Here is a 17,363-nt window from a genome sequence, read left to right as displayed (position 1 = left end):
CCCCAAAAATAAAATTTTGCAGGGACGTCACCAACGACGTTTATGACAACTAATCCTACTAACACTAAGCTAAGGCGATAGTTTTTAGCCTAAAGGTTGAAGCTTTACCTCAAAAACTCCAAAAATGGGTATTTAAGGCTAAAATTGATTCCGGCGGAATTCCGGCGACATAACGGAAAATCTAATCCGGCAGAAGTGATCTTGGGCACATATAGAAGAGGTTTAGAATCAGAAATGAAAGATTCAGGATAGTTTTGCAAAAACCCATAAACTATCCGCTCAGAAAACTCTACAGAAAAGCTATGGAAAAAGCGATCAGAGGTAAGGAAAAGCATCAGTACCTCGAGGCCTACGCGTAGCAACGAACGGAACGACGATCGGTCAAGAATTGGAAAAATCACTTTTCTTCCTTTTCCTCCTCTTGAAGCTACGGCCGTGTGTGTGTTGTGATTTTTTTGTTGTTTTTTTCTTTTTTCTTTCATATACTATATATAGGAAATGGAAAATGCGGAAAAATGAGAATTTCGCGATTCCGATTTTTCCTACTGATTCAAACGTATATTAGACACGATATTCTTCCCGTTGAATCTTCTAATTCTCCAAAGAAATATCAGTATGATTTTTGGTTTTCGAGGCTTGTTTTTAATGTGTACCGGCTTAAAATGCACTTTATGATTTTGACCTCGGATGCAGAAACTTCCTTCTGAAGAAAGATCTGGAACGTCGATTAGAGTGGGCGAACGCGGATGAAATCTTTATTTGATGCTCCGAATAGAAAAAGTCTTCATCGTTCGTTGATTTTAGGGTTTCTGAACTATCAGTGATTCGGTTTCGGCAAACTTCCGATGATTGGAATCGGACGTTCGTAGATCCTAGAGTTTCGCCTCGAAACGATTGTTATATATGGAAAAAGAGAAGTTCTAACATTTCTCTGAAGATTTTTTGACTAAATTCCTACAGTGTTCCAAGGGTGGAACATAGTTTGATTTTCTAAGGTTCTTGTCCTAGGTTTTAAAGCGAATATTATTCGTGCTATAACTTAAATCGACTTCGATACAATCCTTTGACTTTTCCTGAACTCCCTCCTTCATAATTTATTCCATTTAGTAAACTCTTGTTCAGGTTTTCCTTTCACGATACATCAACCCTAATCGTGAATAGGAAGTTTATTCACTTAGCATAAGCTTAAAACTTGGGTCTTACACTATTAGTGTAAAGTTAGTCAATTTCAATTATTATTATTACTTAAAAATTTCCCTCATTAATAATTAAAATTTAAATAATATCAATATTTTATTTAAAATATGAGAAATTGAAAAGTTTAACAATTACTAATTAAAAATTAAAAAAAAAGTTGAATAAAAATTTGTTTAACTTCATTATTTAATGCATTTAATACTTATAGCTCAAGTGAGCTTTACATATATATATAGATAGATTATAAAACTCAATCTACATTCATTTGGATAATGGCCGGATATACTTAATCTTGAAAAAAGATTTTGTTAAATTAAGGATATAAAATCTATTTTCATAGAATTATTTTCAAAACAAAAACTATTTGGTATATTGCTTGTTAGTTACGGGATCCGTTAGTTACGAGTTTGTTTTTCAATTTTTTTAGGAGTTTAATCATTTTTCTCTTACAAAATCAGATTTTTTGTCATATTGTGACACATGTGCTTATCTTTTACATAGTTAAAATCTAACCAATACTATTTATGTTTAGTTAGTTCGTTATAAAAAATGTTTAGTTAGTCATCCTATCAAAAATGTTTAAAAGTTACCTTCAAACTCTTTTTCTCTTTCATATAAACTAGAAACTTAAAGAATTTTTATTTTTATATTTAGAGTTTAATGGATATGCACTGTCGCCGTAAAATAGTTTATAGACCATGTGTATAGACCATGTGTAAAATAGTTTTACACTGACAACTAATCAAAACATGCCACATAGGAGAAATAATGATTTTTATTTTAAATTTTAATTAAAACAAAGATACATTTTATGATATGGCGGAATTCAATTGAATAACCGTGTAAAATCTGTTTACACAGACAGTGTATATCCCTTTACAAACTATTTCTTTGTTTCCTTGTCAGTTACGCATTTCATTTTCAAATATGTTTTTCAGAGGTTCAATCATTTTCTCTCTTACAAAAATTCATTTTCAAACTATCTCTTATATTTTTATCATATTGTGACACACATGCATTTTTTTTTTGAGATGATATATAAACTGTATATTTAAAATCTATCATATCTCCTCCATTATTAGGGCCCGTTTGGTGGTCAGGATAGGATATGGTAGGATATGATATGTGACCAGGATATTAACAGAATATGATAAGAGCAGGATAGACTCTTATCATATCATGTGTTTGAGGTGCACATGATAAGAACAAGATATGATAAGGAAAAATGTATCAGATTTAAATTTGAATAAAAAATACATTTAAAATTGATCATTCTATTAAATTTAATTTCTTTACATTTTCATGAATGAGTCTATATTTTATAATAAACAAAATTAATTTAAATTTTATTAATTAGCCTATTTTATTGTTTTGAAGATACCCTATATTTTAAATAAAATTATGCTGTTAACCGATTGGTTTTCACTTAGTTGTGACACGTGATAATTAACAATAAAAGTTAACTAAATTAAGAATATTATTATTTCAAATGTAATTTATATTTGAATTATAAATTATAATATAAGTAGATAAGTAGTTTTAAATAATAGGAGATGAAAATAAAAAATTAATCTATTACTATTAAAAAATTAATGTTTGTAATCAATGTTTTTCACTTAGTTGTGACACATGATAAACAATAAAAATTAACTAAATTAAAAATATTATTATTTCAAAAATATTTTATATTTAAATTATTATATAAGTAGATAAATAATTTTTAAATAATAGGAGATGAAAATATTAAATTAGTCTATTATTATTAATAAATCAATATTTGTAAGTGAGTAGTCTATTTTACTATTAATGAATAATAATTTTATTTATTTTTTATTTTAGTTAAATTAATATTTTTATATTTATTAATTGATATTATTATAAATTATAAATTATATAATATTAAAATAAATTAATTTAAAGTTAGGATACTGAAAGAAAATATATAACTGATATCCTATCCTGCTCTATCCTAACTCCCCCTCAGGATAACTTTTACACATGATTGACAGGATAGGATAGGAGACAGGATAGTGTTATCATATCCTCCTGGCACAACAAACAATAGATAACAACAAGATATGATTATTATCCTGTCCTATCCTATCCTGTCCTGATCACCAAACGGGCCCTAAGGATACATCAACCAAGAAACGAGATAAGCAGATATTTCTTTCCGAAGAAAAGGCAGAGTTTTTATCGCCAGGCTGCAAATCTAAAAGTCTCTGTTCTAGATAAGCAGCTTGCCTCAACTTGGCATCAACAATTAAGTTTTTGCAATTCTAACCTGCGTACCAATGCTACACACACACGAGTGTTTAGTATTTTGAACAATACTTCAATCTCTCCAACATTCAAAACACTGACAATAATCAACCAAATAATTAAACCATATTATATATGGCCTCTGCATTTTGCAATATGCACATAGCAATACAAATTTATAGAACTTCCCCACAACAATGTGTTCAAGTCCTCTAAATGATATTTATCAAGACTCATTAAATTATTTAGATCCAAAAAGACATATACAACCTAACACATGGTCACAAAGTGCAAGTGAAAACACAAAAAACACACTATTCAAGTTCAAGCGCTTCAAATCTGTAACAACTGTCAAAACTTGAAAAGCCAACACTAACTTATTTACAGAAAGGATTCTGTCAATAGAACCCCCTCCTCCATTGGTCTGCCGAAAAGTCGGTAAACCGCCAGCGCCACCTCATGGAACTCCTCAGATGGAATTTCTCCATCAACCAAGTCCACCACAGCTCCTATAAACTGCTTGGAGGTCTGATGCACTTCCACAGAAGCTGCTTCAATTCACCAAACGCAAACATGTCACCGCTAATTAGCCACCATATCAATTTTTGCATCAACTGAAAATCCAAAAGTAGCCACAAATTACCTACCTTCTTCCCAACCGTACACAATCTTCCGCGCGAGTTCCGATTCATCAAGCGACCTCGCAGCACTACGAAACGAGAAGCAACGGAAAATGAAAAGTGAAATTGAAAAAAGGGGAAAAGCGATTGAGAATGAATGCGATGTGATAGTGGATTACTTGCGAGGAGGCTTTCGGTTGTGGAGAATGGTTTTGCGATGAAGATAGGCCTGGTCGACATCGAAGGGGTCTCTGAGAGAATTTGAGAAGCGAGGAATCTGAAGCAACATTATCGATATTCGATACACAGAGGCGTAGAACCTTCTGTTATTAAGAAGACCAAGAACCAAGTGAAAGAAGAACTACGGAGACATTGGGTATTGCTTTGTTACTCGAATTTTAAGTCTTCAGTCTGGGTTTTAGCTTGCTCTCCACGTACCAAACACAATTTTTTTCTGCAAAAAACACTTCCATCTCAAAACCCCAATTCTCACTCTCTTTTTTAAAATTCCAGAATTACCCCACTCTTCCACAATCGCATTCATCACCGCCTTAGTTACCGGATTTTCAAAAATCCGATAGCATAAAAACTCATCTATCCGATTTTTTTACATCAAAATATAAATTGCACCTTTTATTGATTGATCCTCTCCCAACTCAAATGTCTCCTAACTTTTACACTTGAGTTATCAATCGGATTCAGAGATCATCTACCGGATTTTTTAAAATTAAATTTCAAGTTTTAATTCACAAATATCTGATTCAAATGTTTTTGGAAGTGACTAGTATTGGCAACATCTTTACAGGTTTAAAAAGAAAAACAAACAAACAGTACAAGGTTCTAAAACCCATATTTTCTTGGGATTGACGTTGAGGACTCTTCTATGTTCTGTTCGTCGAAATCAAAGACGATCTGTCATATGTTTTTTTACATATCAAATGGTGGCACGTTGGTGGTACGCCTCTCCCCTTGGCCTCTGATTCAAGCTAAGAGACACGGTTGCAAGATTTTTGCAACAGATCTTCAGCATGTCAGACCCTATAGTGATCAGCTTTTTATGATGCTGGTTTACGCTATTTGGGAGCTTCGAAACAAGCAGGTCTTCCATGGGGCTAAGCTTCGGTTGTACAGTTGTTGTCATGTGTTGCTTCATTGTAGGCTCTATCGGTTCACCAGCAACGAGCTCCGGTTCTAGAGTTTCTAACTGCTTGGCGTCGTCTTGTGGGGGATGTTGTGAAGATAAACTTTGATGCTTCTTTCATTCGCGGTGTTGTTGGTATGGGTTTTGTTGCGTGAAACTGTCGCGGTGAGATAATGGCAGTGACAATGGCAAATCAAGATGATGTAACTTCGGTTGTACAGTTGTTGTTGTGTGTTGCTTCGCTGAAGGCTCCAGTGGATCATTAGCAACAAGCTCTGGTTTGAGCGTTTCTAGCTGCTAGGCGTCGTCTCGTGGGGGATGTTGTGAAGATAAACTTTGATGCTTCTTTCATTTGTGGTGCTACTGGTATGGGTTTTGCTGCGTGAAACTATCGCGGTGAGATAATGGCAGCGACAATGACAAATCAGGATGATGTAGCTTCTCCTTTAGTGGTCGAGGCGTTAACATTTTGGTGGTTTCTTTCTACGACGGCTGATTTGTTCTTCATTCATGTATGTTTCGAGACAGATTGTTTGCAGCTCTTCGAAGCTTTGAAAGTGTAAGACCCCGAATAAAATAATTAGATTATTTATTTACTTTCGTCGTGTTGATTAATTAAGTAATCATATTTTATTGTTTTATGTTATTTTCATGACTCGAATCCTATTACGAGTCACGAAAACTATTTATATAATTATTAAGTTCAGATTATGTTTAAGGTTGACACTGTAGTCAGCTTAAGTAATAGCACGAGTCATATTCGCACCCGACTAAGGTCGAGAGTGTCCGAAGAAGGCTATATCCGCTCCTAGAGCACTGTTTAAGAGAATTTTAGAATTAAAGGTAGAATAAGAACCTGTAAGTATTTTTCCCATGACCAGTATTCCGATACGAAACCCTGGACTGTACGCTTGTTAGGTTTCGCTTCCCAGAAGTCCGCCGAAGCCAGACTTTAACTTCTCGGGGACTTTAGCTAAGACCCTGAATGAAGAGGTTTCGCACAGTCTCATTCCTTTCGACGTTTGTGATCTTTTTCCTGAAGGAAGTTTCTTCATCCGACGTCGACTGCAAAAAGTAGTTTTTCGGCGTAAATCGACTCACACCGTCTTTGAGACGTTTTCCTCAATTAAATGAACCTTGATTGGAGTTTCGACATTCTGTCGCATAATATTCACTTTTTATCAACAGATGAAAGTACCGGGACGACCGGATCCGCAAAATCTTTCTTTTTCCACATTTTCCCTCCGCTATAAAAGGAGAGAAAATGAAAAATCTCACCATTTTCCACCACCAACCAGCCATGGTCGCGAGCAAGGGGGGAGGAGGAGATTCCTACGCCGTTTTCTCGTATCTTGCCCGATCGTCGCGATTTCAGTTGCATCGGATTGTTAGCGAGGTAACCTTCATAACCCTTGCATCCTTTCTTTCTTTCTGATGCTTTTCTCTATGTCTTTCTGTGCTCAAAGTTTGGGGTAAAATGTCAAAATGTACGATAGCTTTGATTTTTCTTTTCAACTATCTTCCCCACTAACCCAACATGCTATAATCACTGTCGGATCGTTCGGATTTTCACCGAGTCACCGTAGATCTGAAAAACGGACTAAAAACCCATTTTCTTCACATGTGCTTACTTTCTTATCAAAAATTCGCAACCAAGCTTAGTGCCCTTGAGATTAAGTGCTATAAACGTCGTTGTGAACAACCCCATCAATTTTGTTTTTCAGAATTTAAACTTTGAGTTTTTGGTCATTAATTCTTGACCAAAATACCCCTAAGTCGTATTTTCAGTCGTTAAATATTTCTGAGAGTTTCCCTGGCCTAGATATCACCTACGAATACCTAGGAATTAAATTAGATCGAAGAAAAGTTCGGGAAACCCAATTTTTGGTAGTGGCCGAAACTTTTTGGAGCTGTACCGTGTCCAAAATAATTTTTGGGTTTGTATGGCCTGAGCCATAGCGTAACCCTCTTTGTTATTGAAATTTTGGCTTTGGTTTCATGTCATTCCGAGTTCTGTAGCTCGAGTTATGCGCATTTTAGCGAAAACATGCCTTATTGTCCATTCGTGCCTAAATGTCGAACTCTAGAGCTTTGAAAGCTTCTTTTCGGGTTATGATAGTGTTATTAGTTGTATTGTTTCTTAGCAACTAAGCAATGATACTTTGCTTAAGGTTTGAAACGAGTTGAGCTGAGGAAAGAGACTTTGGAGCAATTGGTGAAGTTTCACAACAGAGGAGGACGCCCGAGGAACTTGCTGAGTTTGGGAGCTTTATTTTGGATTGGACTGAGATGTTGAGCTTGGATGGAGAAATTGGCTAAGGTAAGGGTAACTCAGTTTTAGCGCGCCCTTGAGCCTTGCATGCTTTTATCGCACTGCCTGCGTTTGAGATGAAGATGTTTATATTGATTGGCATTGGATTATGATTATTGTGCTGAACTGGGAAAATGTTTTCTGGAGGCTTCGGCCGAGTGAACTTATTGAGACGTGTGTCTCCGTTTTCTGAGAGGCTTCGGCCGTTTACTGGTTTCTGTCATTACTGCTTTCTAGTGGATAAGACATGGTTATTGTTGATACCTTGATTGTTGTTATGTTGAAATAGTGAGCTGAGTTAGTATGCATTTTGATGAGACGTATGTTTGTTGATAATATGAATATTATGTGATTAAGTTGATTTGATTATTGAATTTGAGATTGTTGTTTGAGTGACCACTGAGTTGGATGAGATGTTTTGGTTTGCTTGAAGTGGCGATGAGGTGGGTTTGTCCCACGGGATTGTCCCGTCTTTCGAGGCGTTATAAAGTGGCAATGAGGTGGATTTGTCCCACGCGATTGTCCCGTCTTTTGAGACGCTAAAGTGGCGATGAGGTGGGTTTGTCCCACGGGATTGTCCCGTCTTTCGGGGCGTTATCAAGTGGTAGTGGAGTGGATATTTTCACATGACTATCTCGTCTTTCGAGGCGTTACTTAGTGACAGTGGAGTGGATATTTTCACAGGACTGTCTCGTCTTGCGAGACGTTATCAAGTGGTAGTGGAGTGAATATTTTCACATGACTAACCCGTCCTTCAAGGCATTATCAAGTGGCAGTGGAGTGGATGTTTTCACATGACTGTTCCGTCTTGTGAAACGTTATTGTTTGATTGATATGGTGGGGCCTTCGTGGCATATTAAGTGGCAGATCAATGGTTTTCGTTCCAGGTGACTGTCCCGTCTTGCGAGACGTCTTTGATTTGACACGTCTTGGTAGTAACACATAGTTGTACTACAGGGCACATATATATTGGATTTGATTTATATTGTTAAGGTTGTGGATATCTGATTTGAGGTTATATTGTTGAAGTTGTTGATATCTGATTTGAGGTTATATTGCTGAGGTTGTTGATATCTGATTTGATGTTATATTGTTGAGGTTATTGATATCTGATTTGATGTTATATTGTTGAGGTTATTGACATCTGATTTGATGTTATATTGTTCATTTTATAGTTATCTGATTTAAACCTAGGGTGTTAAGCTGTGGATATCTGAGTAAATATATGTTGTTAAGTTGTTGATATCTGAGTTAAAACCATATCGTTGATTTTGCTGACATGCTGAAATATGATTTGATTTCATGTTGGTAGATATACGGTGTCATCTATCCTGAATTAAATTGGTAGCTTACTTTCCATGGCATGTATTAGATTTGAATAACATGTTTTTCTCTTTTATATGTGGTAGTTGTATGGAGTTAACCATTTCTATCTGCTACTTGTTGTTTGGGCGCTTAACGCTATTAGGCGATGGAGAATCTTCGATGGAGCTTGACCTTCGTACGAGTCGGAGAGAAGAACTTGAAGAACTGTGGATGACTCGAAGAATAGAGTCGGGTGTAGGGCTAGAGCCTTGGGTTAGAGAGCTTACCGTTATTGGTTTAAGCTTGCATAATGAGTTTAGAAATTTATATTTGGGGTTACAGATACTCGCCTTGTTCAAGGTTTAATGTAAATTTATTTACAGTTGGGAGTATGCATGACATGTTTTGGAAATACTTCGAAAAAAATATACTCGTGTTTATACATTCTTTTGGAAAATATTGCATATTTACTTTAATAGGTTACTAAAGTGACACCCGAAATTCGGGGCGTTATAGAAAGGCTCTGAAAGGGTCTTACTAATTTCGGTGATTGTCGAGACTTGGTTTCTTCTTTCTTGTCTTTTCATTTTACTTTTGTTAGGCGCTCCAACAACTATGTGGCTGATCACTTGGCCAAGAATGAAGGTGCGAAAAACACTAGAAAGGGGGGGGGGGGGGTTTGAATAGAGTTTTTAAACAAAAGTTTACCCTTTTGATGTTTTGACAAACTTAAAGATAAGAATTAGGTGCTAAAGAATACGAAGTAGAGCACACAAGTATTTTATCCTGGTTCACTTGAGATAAAAGCTCAAGTGAATCCAGTCCACCCGTGAAGGTGATTTCTTCCTTCTTATGATGAAGGCAATTCACTAAAATCAATGAATGTTACAACTGCACTTGCAACCTGCAAAGTGACTAACAGTACACTGATTTTCTCACTAGTATACTCTCAAGAAGCTGATCTACCGATCCTCTCAAGACTAGCTAAACACTGAACCAAACTTGATTCAATCCTCTCAAGATCCGACCAAACTTGGTCTCTTAAGGAACTTTACAAAGTGTTTGTAAAAGGTTTTGGGTTTACAAGAAATGCTTCTGAAAAGCTAACGGTAAGCTAATTTTCATCCCTAAACAATATAGGTTCTAGAATCTGGTATTGTTAATACAAATCTTATGTGATTTGTAAGAACATTTTAGCTAACTTCAAGCTTATTTGACTAGTTTAAAAGTTTCTTATAAATGCTTAGTAAATAAGTTTATTTCAGTAGCTTATATATATTTTTAAACTATTTGAGGTAGCTTCTAACTTAAAACTTAAAGTCTATTGAGTTTATTCCATTTTTATTCTTATAATTTTACTAAAATTTCATCATTGTCTTTTTCTATTTTAAAAAACCTCTAAACACTAAATATGATATTCATCTCCTATGATCACACTAAATTTCATCATTTGATAGAGGAATCAATGTTGTTAAAGATGTAGAATTTGATTTTTATGGCTTTCTTATGATCACACTAGCACTCTGGAAGAACGCTTCTTCAATACTCATCATGTAACGAAAGAATAAGGATGAATGATTTTTTAATAAGAATTTGCATATTTGTGTAACATTTATTTGATTTTCCATTTTTTCGTCTCAACCTTATCCGAGCACAATCCCTTCCCCCTAATTTTTTTTAATAAAAAACTCTAAGTAATTTCCTATTGTAGTAGCCTTTATAGGAAGCCATGCATTAAACATGGATAAAAGTAAAAAATACTTACTGAAGACAGTGTTCTCAGGATTGATAGCAGCTTGATTTTGAGCAGCATCACCAATCAATCTGTGATCATCAGTGAAAGCAACAACATAAGGTGTTGTTATGTTTCCTTGGTCATTGTGGATGATTTCTACTCTGTTTTGTTGCTAATTCCACACTGCAACACATGAGTAAGTTGTGCCAAGGTCAATTCCAATGGCATGTTCCTCAAGTTTTTTAGTCATTCTTTCTTTCTCACACAAAGTATGATATATATTACTATGACAATGGAAGTCATGGAACCAATGTCAAGCTTTGGAATCTATATATAGAACTAATGTACGATTAGGATTTAGGGTCGGTGTAGTGTACTCATATTTGATTTAGTAACAATATTTTTATTAGATCAAATTTGATTTAGTAACAATTTAAAAAAGGTGATTAATAATAATAACAATGACCAAGAACTAGTCAAATTAGTTTAAATTTTGCAACAGGAAGCATGAGTTGATTCTTGCCCTTGATTAGCGATGGTGTTCCAAGACCTTCATCTTTTATGCATTTGCTTTTTTCTTTCTTGTGGTGATTGTTTTGTGACCATGTTTTGTGACCATCATGGTTTGGTTTGGTTTGCAGAATTGAGTTTAAAAAATGATATGCATTTGTGAATTTAACCAATTCCGAGACTGCTTTGAAGTTCAGTCAGACAACCTATATTATGTAGAAGCTTTTGTTGTTATTTTCTTCTCAACATCACTAGACAGATTTGGTCCATGCCAAAATACAATGCTCTTAACTATTAGACATTGATGTTGCAGGATTAGACATTGATGTTACTGCCAAGACACCTATGGAATATGAAACAAACGTTAACATGTTATGATCCATTGTTATGGACTAGTTTGAAACTGGTTCATGGAAAATTGAATCCTTCAATTTGATGAGACTTCATTTGTTTCATATCATTTGTTTCATCTGAGATTTCAGATGACGTGATGTCATCTTCATCAATCTTAATTCAATATACATCAGTTTTTGCCTTACCATTCCATGAATCAGCAATGTAAGTTCTTGTTCTCCTCTTAACCTTCAAATCTCACAGTAAACTATTGGTTAGTTTCCTTATAGTCTTGGTGAACGTAATGCCCTTGCTTTTTTAACAGTCTTAATCAACATACTCAATTGTTATGCGGATAATCAATTGAAGGTTAGATGAAACTTGAGTATGTTGAAAGCATGCAAAGTCACAACATATATGGAGAAAGAAAGTTGTCAAAAGGAATGCAATTGGCCCAGGGAGAAGTTGGCATGATGTTTGACAACTCTGATGTTCATAATAGTGTTAGTGTGTTTGAAACATGCAATGCAATGTATTATCCATAATTGTGATTTTGTACTATTACCAAATTCATTGTTTTCAATAATAAATCGAGTCGTTGTCATATATTTGTAAGAGCATCAATCCTGATGAGGCTGTTGCTTATAGCGCAGCTGTCCAGACTGCTTTGTTGAGTGAATGCGTTAAGAATGTTCCAAACTTGGTGCTTTTGGATGTTACACCTCTGTCACTGGGGACATCATTAATAGGAAATCACATGAATGTGGTGATTCCTAGGAACACTACCATTTCTGTGAAGAAGACAAAAAGATATGTTACGATTGCAGATGACCTACTCTATGGTCTATTTTGAAAAAAATTAACGGGTTACTCCATACATGCCTCAACCGAATCTTTCCTTTTCATAACTAACATCTTTAAAAATCTCAAAGATATAACTAACATCCCCTCATTCGCATATGCACATGCACATGCATATATAAATGTTCTTTATTGTACTTTATTATTTTAAGGTAATGCTTTGAAATTAGTTATGAATTTAATTAATTTGGTGTATTAAATTGTTAAATTTGACTTTTGAAAAGAAAAAAAGTGGAATGAGGGGATGCATGGCATTCACGTTTATAAAAATTTAATGCAAACACACAACACAACTTGTTAATGGTGCATAAATCACGTGCTAGTATTAAGTATTAGTAACATCTTTGTATTTCTTTTAGATATTTACTACATATTACACCCCGTGCAACGGGTTTACTTACAATATTTTTTAAAATTCTATATAAACTAGGCTTAAATATGTTGGAGGTCCCTCTAAAATAGGGGTACTTTGGTTTAGGTCCCTGCAAAATATTATTTTGGGAATACACCCCTATTTGGAAAATAATATGGAGTGATAAGCCCTCACCGTTACAAAAATCGTTAGTTTTCTAACAGAGAACGACGTGACAGCCACATCATCAGGTCATGTCATCAATGTTGCCAAGTAAGCACATGAGCAAATGTTTAAGTTCTCTCTGATTGACCATCTTTCTGACGATGATATGCTGAGCTGAGTCGGAGTTGAGTTCCCAAAGCTTGATATAGGCTTCCCCAAAATCTTGACAGAAATCTTGGGTCTCTGTCAGATACAATGCTTGACGGAACGTCGTGCAACCTTACTATCTCCTTGATATACAACTGAGTTAACGTCTCCAAAGAGCTCTTGAGACTAATGGGTATAAAATGAGAAGTCTTAGTCAATCGATCCACAACCACCCATATGGTATCATGTCCTGAAGCAGTCCTTGGTAATCCTGAAACAAAATCCATTGCAATGCTGTCCTACTTCCATTCAGGAATCTCTAGTGGTTGCAGCATTCTAGAAGGCTTTTGATGTTCTACCTTTGCCTTTTAACAGACAAGGCAAGAGGCTACATACTCCGCCACATCTCTCTTCATACAATGCCACCAAAACATCTTCTTCAGATCTGCATACATCTTATTGGCTCCCGGATGAATACTCAGGCTACTCTTGTGCGCTTCCTCTAAGATTACTCTTTTGAGCTCTTGGTCATCAGGTACACAGATCCTGCTATTAAGTCGTAAGACACCAGAAGCATCTTCCTTAATCTCCTTTTCATCAGAGGGAGTTCCCTTCCTTTTCTGAAGGTACTCATCATTTTGCTGAGCTTCCTTGATTTGTGCAATGAAATCGTTAGATATCTTCAACATTCCCAACTTCAAGCTCATCAGAGTAGATTCCATTGCAAGGTTGAGATTTCTGAAATTCTCAATCAGTTCCAGTTCCTTCACCATCATAGCTGAAGCATGGAGAGTCTTGCGACTTAAAGCATTCGCTACTACATTCGCTTTCCCAGGGAAATATTGTAATTCAAAATCATAGTCTTGCAAGAAATCCATCCATCTCCTCTGCTTCATGCTCAACTCTTTCTGGTTGAACAGATAATTTAAACTCTTGTGATCACTGAACACTTCAAATATAGCCCCATACAAGGAGTGCCTCCACAATTTGAGAGCAAATACTACCGCGGCAAGCTCTAAGTCATGAGTAGGATAGTTTTCTTCATAGGAACTGAGTTGACGAGAGGCATAAGCCACTACTTGCTTTTGTTGCATCAACACACAACCGAGTCCTTGCTTTGAGGCATCACAATAGACTTCAAAGTTCTGGTTAGGATCGGGGATGGTCAAGACCGGAGCCGATGTAAGCCTGGTCTTCAACTGGTGAAAACTTTCTTCGCACTTGGTGGTCCATACGAAAGGTTGACCTTTTCGAGTCAGTTTTGTCAAAGGCAGAGATAGTTTGGAGAATCCCTCTATGAATCTCCTGTAATATCCAGCTAATCTAAGAAAGCTCCTGATTTCGGTGACGGTCTTCGGTCTTTCCCATTTCAACACTGCCTCTACTTTAGAAGGGTCAACAGAAATCCCTTCTGCCGTGATCACATGTCCAAGGAAATTCACTTGATCCAACCAAAACTCACACTTAGACAACCTTGCATACAACTGCTTGTCCCTTAAGACTTGAAGAACAGCCTTAAGATGCTCTTCATGTTCCTCCTTCGTCTTGGAATACACAAGGATGTCATCTATGAAGACAATGACGAACTTGTCTAGGAACGGTCGGAAGATTCGATTCATGTAATCCATGAATACAGCCGGGGCATTAGTCACTCCAAAGGGCATCACGAGGTATTCGTAATGTCCATAACGTGTTATGAAAGCAGTCTTCGGGATGTCTTCTGACTTGACACGTATTTGGTGATAGCCCGACCTTAGATCAATCTTCGAAAATATTGCCGCTCCTCTTAATTGATCCATAAGATCGTTGATCCTAGAAAGTAGATACTTGTTCTTAATCATCACCTTGTTCAATTGACGATAGTCAACACACATCCTCATACTACCATCCTTCTTCTTCACTAGCAGAACATGCGCTCCCCATGGTGATACACTTGGACGGATGAAGTTTTTCTTGGATAACTCTTCTATTTGCTTCTTTACTTCATCTAATTCAAGAGGAGACATCCTATAGGGTGCTATCGATATAGGTCTGGTTCCCTGAGTGATATCAATGGCGAACTCCACTTCTCTTTCTGGAGGTAGTCCAGGAATATCTTTTGGGAATACTTTGGGGAAATCTCCAACTACGGGTATGCTTTGTAGCTTATTCTCTCATTCCCCTTCTAGAGAACATAGCAACATGTAGACTTGCTCTTCTCGTTTCAAAGAAGTCTTCACTTGGTCAGCAGAACAAAGTCGTGTATCGCTTTGGTTTGTATCTAATCCAAAGACTACGACTTTATGATGGCAATCCAGAAGGACATGATTAGCAGAAAGCTAATCCATCCCCAGAATAATATCGATTTGGGATAACGGTAAACAAATTAAATCAACTACAAAGCTCTCTTCCTGAATCAATGGCGGACAATTCGCACAAACGACGGAAGTACTCACGGTATCTCCAGTAGGGGTTGATACCATGAGTGAACGAGACAAAGATTGCGAGGACAAACGCAATTGTTTCACAAGATCAATAACTATAAATGAATGGGTAGCACCAGAATCATACAATACAATCAAAGTGATGCCATTCATAAAACATGTACCTTGAATAAGATCCTCAACTTGCTCCACATTAGTGCCAGTCATGGTAAAGACACGTCCTCCAACAGGTTGTTTTCCAGCACGGTCACCTCCATTCTTCTTTTGGTTGTTGTTGGAACGATTATTGTCCCATTGGGCTGCAGAATTCCTCTGTCCATTGGTTTGCTGACTCCCTCCTCGGTTTGGGCAATCCCTACTATAATGTCCTGGCTGATTGCAGTTGTAGCACACCGCGTGAGGGGATTGACAGTCCCGGATGTGATGATTACCACCACATCTAAAGCACCTTGGATCTTTAGCATTCTTCTGACGATTCCCTTGGAATCTCCGTCCTCCTCCTAAGGATGATGATCCTTGGAACTTTGATGGCCTATGATATGGCTTCTTCTTGTCCATTCCGCCTCTTATGTTCCTTTGTGGCCCATAGTTTTTAAGATAGTCCTTCCTCACCTTGTCATCATTCTCATAGATTCTACATTTCTCGACCAGAACATGAAAGTTCCTTATCTGTTGATATCCTATAGCAGCTTTAACGTCAGGCCTCAGTCCATTCTCAAACTTGATGCATTTGGCGTGCTCATCTACAGCAGTGCGGTATGGAGGATAGAACTAAGCCAACTCTTCAAACTTGGCTGCATATTGGCCAACAAACATATTATCTTGCTTCAACTCAAGGAATTCTATCTCCTTCTTTCCCTTGATGTCATCAGGGAAATACTTCTCCAGGAATTCTCCTTTGAACACCGGCCAATTAATCTCCTGATTTGCTTGAAGAAGTTTTTCCTTGGCATGGGTCCACCAAGAAAATCTTCAAACTTGGCTGCATATTGGCCAACAGACATATTCTCTTGCTTCAACTCAAGGAATTATATCTCCTTCTTTCCCTTGATGTCATCAGGGAAATACTTCTCCAGGAATGCTCCTTTGAACACCGGCCAATTAATCTCCTGATTCGCCTGAAGAAGCTTTTCCTTGGCCTGGGTCCACCAAGTCTCAACTTCCCCGGTTAGTAAATAACCAGCATATGTAACCTTGTTCCTCTCAGCACAGGTGATCGAACAAAGGATCTTTTCTACCTTCGTGATCCACAGGTACGCACCTTCAGGGTCATATTCTCCCTGAAATGTGGGAGGATCCCTCTTCAAGAACTTGTCAAGCCCATGGTACTCACCCTCTGGAACATTGTTCCTTTGCAAAACCCTCAATTGCTCCTGAGACACCTCGGCTTGAACTCTCATGATCTCAGCTAGGTCAGCTAGGGCAACAGCAACAGTAAAATTATTTCTACCAGCCATCTTCTACTTGTGTCCAAACAGGGGTTAGAATTCTCGGGTTTACCTAAATCAATCCATTCTATCATCAAGGATTAGTAAAAATCCTCCTATAAGCACATCCTCTTGCTTAAACTAGGAAGCAAGTCAGGCCATAACCTACGCCTAGACAATTGTGGAGACCCGACTTATTCTCTTCTCTCTTACATCTTTATTATCAAGTTATTATCATATTGTAAGATAAACTACGGATTAGTTAGAACATGCTAAGTATTTTCATACACAACATCACATTACTATTAAACACAAGCATTAGGTATCATACACCACATCATACTTAACATCACGCATAAACACACCAAAAGAAAAGAGAATAAACCAGATTCCACAAGTCGGCCACAACGAGCTGATAAAGGGTTCTATCCCTTTATTTATATTATAGGCTACTAGCAACCAACCATAAGTACTACACATCTCTAGAAATATATGTCACATAAGCTGCTTCTGCTAATAGTTACTCAGCTCGTCTATCTTCCTACAGTGAACTTTAGTGCTCCATCTCCACTGC

General features: G+C 36.8%; 2 protein-coding genes across 3 annotated transcripts; both read right to left on the bottom strand.

The window, feature by feature from the left end:
* Nucleotides 1-3,563: 3,563 nt before the first annotated feature.
* On the bottom strand, nucleotides 3,564-4,547 carry LOC130731826 (DExH-box ATP-dependent RNA helicase DExH14-like). Of its 2 annotated transcripts, none has more exons than XM_057584036.1 (3): nucleotides 4,259-4,547; nucleotides 4,107-4,168; nucleotides 3,564-4,010 (listed from the first exon to the last, which is right to left on the bottom strand). In XM_057584036.1, the coding sequence occupies exons 1-3, from the start codon at nucleotides 4,366-4,368 to the stop codon at nucleotides 3,841-3,843; spliced, it is 342 nt and encodes a 113-aa protein (XP_057440019.1). In that variant the 5' UTR covers nucleotides 4,369-4,547; the 3' UTR covers nucleotides 3,564-3,840. The 2 variants fall into 2 exon arrangements, with proteins under 2 accessions (XP_057440019.1, XP_057440020.1); XM_057584037.1 differs by having other exon boundaries at nucleotides 3,564-4,007; nucleotides 4,259-4,541.
* Nucleotides 4,548-15,257: 10,710 nt separating this feature from the next.
* LOC130734429 (uncharacterized) lies at nucleotides 15,258-16,366 on the bottom strand. Its single transcript, XM_057586860.1, has 2 exons — nucleotides 16,243-16,366; nucleotides 15,258-16,105 (listed from the first exon to the last, which is right to left on the bottom strand). Exons 1-2 carry the CDS (start codon nucleotides 16,364-16,366, stop codon nucleotides 15,258-15,260), a joined length of 972 nt encoding a protein of 323 aa, XP_057442843.1.
* Nucleotides 16,367-17,363: the final 997 nt, after the last annotated feature.

This window comes from Lotus japonicus, chromosome 1 (assembly GCF_012489685.1).
Source record: "Lotus japonicus ecotype B-129 chromosome 1, LjGifu_v1.2".
In the NCBI taxonomy this organism is placed as follows: domain Eukaryota; kingdom Viridiplantae; phylum Streptophyta; class Magnoliopsida; order Fabales; family Fabaceae; genus Lotus; species Lotus japonicus.
This window is presented reverse-complemented; position numbering and strand designations above follow the sequence as displayed.